General features: G+C 41.9%; 1 protein-coding gene and 1 long non-coding RNA gene across 2 annotated transcripts in view; both read left to right on the top strand.

The window, feature by feature from the left end:
- The first annotated feature begins 1,555 nt into the window (after positions 1 to 1,555).
- Positions 1,556 to 8,698, top strand: part of CAND1 (cullin associated and neddylation dissociated 1) — a 48,241-nt gene continuing 41,098 nt past the window's right edge. Inside the window, exon 1 of the mRNA XM_003405185.4 lies at positions 1,556 to 1,978. Within this exon, the coding sequence (XP_003405233.1) occupies positions 1,911 to 1,978 (68 nt within the window). The 5' untranslated portion in view covers positions 1,556 to 1,910. The remainder of the gene's footprint in view (positions 1,979 to 8,698) is intronic.
- Positions 1,985 to 5,033, top strand: LOC111752975 (uncharacterized). Its single transcript, XR_002787829.2, has 2 exons — positions 1,985 to 2,276; positions 3,230 to 5,033. It is a non-coding gene; the product is annotated as an uncharacterized LOC111752975 (long non-coding RNA).

Below are 8,698 nucleotides of genomic sequence, written 5' to 3'. Positions count from 1 at the left end.
ACGAAATAGGCCCTCATGATGGCCGAATTGGGTGAAATAAGGAAAGAGACATGGCATGAATGGGGAGGAAAATAATATTAAAGTATAACGGTACACGGGAGTAGATAACAGTAATGAGGGAAAATTTAGGTATTGTACTATGATGCCAGATCATGCTTCATCTGTTTTAACATTGTTAAAAAAAAAAAAAAAATTTTTTTTTTTTTTTTAATAACAAACCCAGTGCCCTCGAGTCGATTCAGTGCTTGGCTTTTTAGAAGACATTCAGTATTTGGTGAAAGCATCAAAGAACAGTAAAGAAACGTCAGGTTGGTTTTATCTGGTTTGACGTACATGGAAGTACAAGCCTATTGAAAGGATTTTTTGTTTTGTTTTTAACAGGAGTAGCTGAATGAGATTTTTTTTTCCTCTTCACTGGGCTATTTTCGAAAGGTCAGCTTGCTCTAATCCCACCTACCTCAGACCCATATCAAATTTTTAGGTGTTGACGCCCAGTTGACAAAATTCATGTAAAAATCCCAAATATTGAGCAGATAAAAACTTGGATAGTAAAACAAAAGATTTCATATCTAACCTTGATGACTGTGTTTGTCCGAATGAACAAGAAAATACACAACTGCAGGATTATGAAGTCAACAAAAATTGACTACAGAAGATGGTCTTTTAGCTGTTCTGAATAGGCTCCGAATACAATTATTTGTAGTTAGCCCATCAGTCTTCTAAGGTCCTGCTTGCCTCAGAAAGGTGGCTCTACGGAGAGAAGGAATGAGGCTACCGTCACACTCGGATTAGTACTAGATGTCGCTACTAGGCCTCTGCCAAGAACTCCGAAGTCCATGGATCCGTAATGCGCCTGCCCAAACCGGAGCAGTTTCGCTCTGCAAACATCCCTTAACAACAAATACGTCCATTACAGGAAATCCCAATCCGCAGCAGAAACACACCCCACGCTAATCCTAAGGTTTTATCCAGCGGTACTGCCTCCCTAGCCTGCAAATCCCAACATTCAGTTCTCCCATGGGAGCCAATAAGGAAGCTACAAGTTCCTGCAGCCAATCACATCCTGAGCCAGTGTGCCTCTCCTACTGAATTCTGGGATTTGTGGTTTTCACGTGGCAACACTACACCACGGTGGTTAAGACAATGTAGGCCGGGCGTCCGATTCGAAAGGAAAGCTTCCTCTAATAATTCTCCTGTTGGTCCTAGGCTAGCCCCTTAATTAGCATTAGTCCCAGGCGTTACAGTCATTAAAAATCGTAAACTTATTCTCTTAATGCTATATAGAAAAAATTCTCAAGTATTTTCAGATTACGGCCCTCTTGTCCCATTCGCCTGCCGTCCTTTAACCGTCGCCTTATAGTCTCGCGAGAACAGCTCCGTTTAGTCGCTGTCATGCCTCCTGAAAGGCCGTTCACGCGAAGACTGACATCGGTATCAGCCAACAGGATTGCTCTTTAACTAGCAGCTCTAAAGCGTGCGTGGGGAGATCTTAGTGAACCTTGACCCCGGCTCTCGGTAGCGTCCCGCGCCTGCCACCCCCGCCCTCGTAGTGAAGGAGGCGGGTTTTGGCCACTTGCCCTAAGGAGCGAGTGCGGAGGGAGTGGGAGCGAGACCGGCCAGAGTGAAAGTGCTTGGCTCATCGGTGAGGCCCTGCTGTACTGCTCTGCAGCCCATGAGCTCGTTCTCCCGCGAGCAGAGCCGTCGTTAGGCCGGCACCGTAGCCTTTGCTTCCCCCGGGACGGGCCCTCGCCTCGCCGGGGAGGGGGCTGCCGGTCGAGGCGCCTCCCTAGTCAGCGTCGGCGTCGCGCTGCGATCCTGGAAGCGGGAGCCGCCGCAAGCGAGAAGAGGAGCCCCAGCAGCGGCGGCGGGCAGCAGCTGCAGCGCCAGCGGGCGGGATCGTGGCCGTCAACATGGCGAGCGCCTCGTACCATATTTCCAATTTGCTGGAGAAAATGACATCCAGCGACAAGGACTTCAGGTGAGGCTAAGATCCTTCCCTAAGCCTGCATCTGGACCCCCCCCCCGTCTGCGGCCCTGGCCCTCATCGTTGGCCTTGCCCCACCTCTTCGGCCGTAACTGGTTTCCTTGCTTCCCCAAGGTCTCCAGCCCACCTCACAGCTCCCTGATCCCCTCAGGCCCCTTTTCCTCCCCACCTTCCGATCCTCCCATTCTTTTCTTTAGGCCGTTGCCCGCCACCGGCCTTGGGCCCTTCCTTCTGCGTCCCCAAACGCCCCCACCACATTCCCGGCGTCCGGGACGTGATCCTCGCGACCCAGGTAGCGCGAAGGGCGAAAACACCTACGACTGTGGGGAAGGGGGTTGCTCTAGGCCTGGAGACCGGACAGCGGGGCCTACCCGCCGGCCCGCCCGAGGCGCTAGGCCTCTTTTGCTAGCTGGGGCCGAACCTGCTGCCCACTCGGGGATCCACCAGGAGCCTTCTGCGGGGGCGTGAGAGGGCCTGGCTGGCTTCTGCTTAAACTGTTAACTTTTTTGGAGCTTTTCGCGGGTTGGGTTATAGACTTTTTCTTTGTATTATTCTCTTGGTGAAGGTGGGAAGAAGGGGGAGGGGGAGCCAGGATGGAGGAAACTTGGCTGCTACGGTTTTCCCGCCAGCATCTCTGTCAGTTTCGCTTGGCAGGTTAAAGCCAAGCAGGAACTCGGCTTTTCAGTCTCAAGTCCTTGTATCCAAAATCACTGCCAGAGGAGTGAATCGCTGAACGTGAAACGGAAAAGTCAACCGAGCAAATATTCTTGTTGAAAGAAGGGGTTTTCTAACCTGGGACTGGTGGTTAATGAAGCTGTTTCGTAGAGGTTAAGTTCCGGGGGATTTGAACTGTCGGTTCCAAATTCTTGATAACATGAGTATTGAAGAATTATGTTTTCACGAATTGCCTTGGCTTCTTTCTTGCACTACAGTTATTGTTAAGTGTCTGCCTTCCATCTCCTCACAGATAAGCTCTCAATCTAAAAAAGCTTTTCATTTCATTGTACTTAGGTTTTATTCTCCGAAGTTTTGTAGTGGTCATAATTCGTGTGCATTTTAAAAGCACGAACAAAGTCTCCAATTAAAATTGTGGCCGAAGAGCATACTTTTTTCTGGCAACTGTACACCTGAAACGTGTGAAACCATATTGACCAGGAAGAAACTGTTCAGTTTGTTAATAGAGAGCCATTAGTAAAGTTAATGGTTGTTTTCCTAATTAAATTAACATATTGTTGTCGTTGTTAGGTACCAGCCAGTCGGTTCGGACTCATAGCGACCTTATGCACGACAGAACAAAACACTGCCGGGTCCTGTGCCATATAGTGGTGTATTAAAACTGCCAGTAGAGTTTGGTTCTGTGACTTCAAAACCAAATAAGATTTTTTAAAAAAAAGCTTTGCTATCTAAGGAGTTTTTAAGTATTGTATTTGAAACTTTTAAAACCCAGTTTAGAAATACTAAAGATTTCAGTGTTGGGACTTTGGAAGTGACATGTTTATTTTGCATATTTTAGAATTTCAGATTTGTGTAGTTCTAGGGCCAAGATTAATTGGGAGAAATGAAAGAAAAAAAAAGTATTAAAATGCTGTTTGATTCTCTTTGGAGCTTTGCTTGCTTACATTGAGATTTGATATAAATATTTGAATATACATAACTTTAACCTGCATAAGTTGTGTGGTGTGATTTTTCTTTCTGTCTGTTTGGTTCATCCTGTATCTATGAGTCAGAATTGACTCGATGGCAATTAGCTTTTGATATAAGTGCTAAATTCCATTCTGATTGTGTTCAATTTCAGCGTAAAGGTAGCCCTTTCCCTATAGTGACCCAACCCAAAAACCCACTGTAGTGGTACAATTTTATTCAAATATTCAGAATAGTGTATAGGTAATATGTTTAGGAAGACTAAAGGAAACACTGGATGTGACGATATTGCATATGTGATGATTGACTGTGAAGTTTCCTTGAATAAACTTTATTTTTAAACTTATTGTAGTAAAGGAAAAACACACATTTGTTTTTTTTCTATAAACCGGATGTAAGAAATACTATTGCTCTGAAGCTATCTGTAGTCAGTGCTGAACTTTATAAGGATTATCTACCAACTTGGGTTTTAATGAATCAAAACGTTGCTTAGATGATTGGTTATTCCCACAGAGTTATAATATTGATACAGATATTTCTGAGAATGGTGAATATTATAGAAAATATATATAGAAACAGTAAAAGGCCTCTAGTAATTTCGCATCATTAAGGTATTTTTACAAACGTTACTGTAAAGACATATTTGTAGTACACTCTAGCCATCCACTTAACAGCCAGGTCTTCGGACTAAAGTGCAGTGTTTTTTAAATTATAGACATTTAAGGATTAAAAAAAAAAAAAAAGGATTAGTCGAAATGGTGTGCATTTGAAGTCAAGTATATTGAAGATTTTTCCATATATTTTCAGTACAGATATTTATTAAATACATCTTTTTAAGTTTTAATTATTTAGGTGCCAGTAACATGATTTTGTCCCTTGTGAGTGTTAAAATACTTTATGTCTGAAATCTTGATGATGAGGGGTGATTAACATTATGGAGTACCTGACAGGTGCATCGTGCTTGTGCATTGTGCTAACCAAAAGGTTGGAGATTTGAATCCACCCAGAAATGCCTGGCAAGAAAGTCCTGGTGATCTGCTTCTGAAAAATCAGCTACTGAAAGCTCTATAGAGTACAGCTCAACTCGGCCAACTTGGGGTCACCAGAAATCAGAAGTGACTCCACAGCAGCTGGTTAACATGTGCAAAGCACTCTACCTGTACTACGGGGAAGGGAAAAAATGCTGCCCAAAGGAAAACATTTGTGTTCTCCCTGTGGTAGAATCCAAAGAGAATTAGACCTACTAATCACGAGATCTGGGTTTTAGTCATGCATGATTCTTTGTTGTGAATTATCTGAAATCGTGGGCAAGTTACTTGTTTCAGGATTATGTTTTTACTTCTTAGAGACTTGTACAAAAGATCTTATTTCCCTAAAATTTCAAGATAATTACATAGTCCATTAATGCAGAGAAGGTAAAGAAATAGGTGAAAGGTTCAAAATTTTTTAAATTTTAGCTTTTTTTTTTAAAGGGATCCTTTTGTGGGACTTAAATCATAGAGTCAGTTTATTTAAAAAGGTTACCTAATATCTCGTTTGGAAACCCTGGTGGCGTAGTGGTTAAGCGCTATGGCTACTAACCAAAGGGTCGGCAGTTTGAATCCGCCAGGCACTCCTTGGAAACTCTCTGGGGCAGTTCTGCTCTGTCCTACAGGGTTGCTATGAGTCGGAATCAACTCAACGGCACTGGGTTTGGGTTTGGGTAACGTCTCGTTTATTTTGTGTTTTAATCTTCTGTATTCTCCCAAAGTGGCATATTAGAGTTTAGGAGAAATGAAGATACATTAGGATGAAAAATGTCAAGACTAGCAACTTTTTGAAAGAGGGAGGGATCATTTGTGTATCTGAGTGTCTAGGATAGTGCCTAAAAATAAAGTGATATTTTCAGTAGGAGATGATTCTGTAGATACTAGAGTGAAATCTTTAATGTGGATAAACCATGTTAAATGGTCCATTTATAAGTATTGAACACTTAGTGTGTTGAGGCAACTAATAACATTCTACTGTTATTTTCACGTGCTTTACCACCAACTGAATTTAAAAATATTTCAAGAAGTCAAGAGTTAAAGAAAATATTTATTATTCTTCTATTTTTCTACATAATGTTGTTGTTAGGTGCCATCGAGTTGGTTTCGACTCATAGCCACCCTGTGTACAATAGAGCGAAACACTGCCCAGTCCTGTGCCATCCTCACAATTGTTGTTATGCTTGAGCCCATTGGTGCAGCCACTGTGTCAGTCCATCTCGTTGAAGGTTTTCATCCTTTTCACTAACACTCTACATAATAGTCAGTATAAATGCCTGCCGTGGGCTTTATGGGAGCCCTGGTGGCAGCGGTTAAGTGCTCAGTTGCTAACTGAAACGTTGATGGTTCGAACCCTCCATGGGAGAAAGATGGGGCAGTTTGTTTTATAAAGATTACAGCCACGGAAACCCTATGGGGCAGCTCTGCTGTGTCCTATAGGGTCACTATTAGTTGTAATTGACTTGACAGCAATGAGTTTGGTTTCAACAGGTTTATGGGCTTTATACACTTGATTTTATTTATCCTTACAAGTCTAGTGAGTATCAGAAATCCTTATTACATTTTAGGAAACTGAGATTCAGAGAGATTAAGTACTTGACCAAGATCAGTTTAGATTTAAATAACCCAAAAACCCAGTGCTGTGAGTCGATTCTGACTCATAGCGACCCTATAGGACAGAGTAGAACTGCCCCATAGTAGATCTGGGTTTTCCACGTCTTTATTCCAGAGCATGAACTTTTAACTACTATGCTGTGTTGCTTCTCCAAGGTATTGACTAGGGGACATTAAGAGTCAGGCCTTAAATTTCAGTTCCCTCTAAAGTTAGGGTTAGCAAATATTTTGTGCTAAAGGATACTTTCACTAATTGCCTGAGGGGGACTGCAAAAAAAGTTCAAGATCTAATACTTGCCCTCAGTTAATCTGCATATTTCTTGGGTGGTGAAGGCACTGTTGTCAAATGGAAAATGACTCAAGGCAACATGTAGTTGCCGGGCAGTTAAGGAGATAATCTTGATCAGAGCTGGGGGGATTGTGCAGGGAACTCCTTGACTGGAGGGTCTTTCTTACTGAACTTAATTCATTGTATTTAGTGCCTTGGCCATGTGGATTCTCAATAGATGTTGGCATTAATTGAATTGGACTTCAGTTCCAGAGTTAAGGAAAAAATATACAGTAAAACTTGCAAAGTTTGGGACACGTGTTAGGTGGAAACCTGTCAGAGAAAGAAAATTCAAATATTTTCCACTAAAATGAGTGATGGAAAAGTGCTGACTGAAGATCCTATAGATGACAGTGGTCTGATCTACAGCCGGTCATGGGGATGGCACAGGACAAGGCAGCTTTTCGTACATGAGGTCACCATGACTTGGGCCACCTTGATGGCAGCTAACAACGGGGCTAATGTCAGCTCCGAGAGAGAGGGACGCATTTCTGCTTTTATACACAATGTGCAGCATAGTACCTGATAGGTGCATAGTGAATGACTATAGAAGGTCCTTCCCATCCTGACCTTAGCCTTCCTTTCCAACTTCTCGTGAGGTTTGTTTTCTACCTCCCTGTACTCCAGCCACACTGAACTGCTCCTAAGTCCTTTATTCTGAGGTGCTGCCGCCCACTCCCAGCCACTGCCATCGTCAAAAAAAAACAAAAACATGTGAAATCCCAAACCACCTTTCCCAATGCAAATCCCTGTTCATTCTTCAAGGTCCAACCTAACAATCAGTTCTTTGGTGTGATCTTTTCCAGATGCCCTTGAGTATTGTTTTAAAAATATTTAAGACTGAAATTTGTCCATTAACCTGTCTGCCTGCCCATTAAACAACAAATTTAAGGGACTGCATCTACGTTTATAATCTTACTCCTATCACCATACCTAAAACAAATGCTGAAAGGATGTTCACAAGGTGACTTTTTGAATCTGCTTTCAAAGTGGTTGAAAAACTTTCTATAAGGAGGTTTATAGTATAACTTTTTATATCAGATGAATAGAAGGAAGGAATTATTTCCAGAACTTTCTGGATTCCGGGTCACCATTGAAAAGTACCACTTGGTATAACCTCATAATACCTCGAACTAGTTTTTGTGGTCTTAAATATTGCTAACTTTGCTGGTGCTTATTTCAACTTTTTTATTTTTTAATGCTTAGCCATTAATCGTTGACTTTTTTATTGGAATATAAGCTCTTTGAGGCCTATACAGTTTTTATCGCTCCTTAGTTCTTTGGCTAGGGTCTGTAGTGTCATAGGCAGTAAATAAATAAATCGTGAGTAAAGAAGTGAATCTATACCAACAGAACTCATTCAAAACCATAAAACAGCAACTTTTTACATTGGGATTATGTATCTACTTTTTAACCTAAATTGATGGTCAGTGTTTTTTCTTTTCTGTGGAAGCAGATGGCTAGCATTGCAGGGATTTACAGAGGTCATATAGTTCCAGTATTATGTTTAGTCAGTGGATTTTATCTAAGTGAAATGGTTACGATATTTTCAGTGCTATGTGTGTAGATGTGCCCACAGTAATGCGGTGCTGTGCAGTTTACTTCACTTTCCAGAATACATTCCTGAAAATTAATGTGTGATTTAAATTATGTAATGTAGGGTCATCATATTACAAATGGGGGAGGAACTTTCAATTGGGAGAACTATGTCCATTTTAAGGAGCCCTGGTTGTGCAGTGGCTTAAGCACTTGGCTGCTAACCAAAAGATTGGCGGTTTGAGCCCATCAGGGGCTCTATGGGAGAAAGACCTGGCGGTATGCTTCCTTAAAGATTACACCCAGGAAAACCCTGTGGGCCGCTCTGAGTCGGAATCAACTTGATGGCACCCAACAACAACATGATGTCCATTTTTAAAAGTACATGCTTATTTATCTTGCATTATTACCTCAGTTCAAGTATAAGCTTTTCTCTATAAGCAGTTTTACGGAATTGAGTGTGTGTGTAGTTTAAAGCTTTTTCAGATCAGCACTGTATGAACAGACTACTTACTGGAATTGTCCTTAAAATTACTTTATATGTGATGAACTGCTAAATTATTAAGTTGT

This window comes from Loxodonta africana, chromosome 4 (genome assembly GCF_030014295.1).
Source record: "Loxodonta africana isolate mLoxAfr1 chromosome 4, mLoxAfr1.hap2, whole genome shotgun sequence".
Classification (NCBI taxonomy): Eukaryota; Metazoa; Chordata; class Mammalia; order Proboscidea; family Elephantidae; genus Loxodonta; species Loxodonta africana.
The sequence above is the reverse complement of the archived record's forward strand: the minus strand, read 5'-3'. Positions and strand labels throughout refer to the sequence as shown.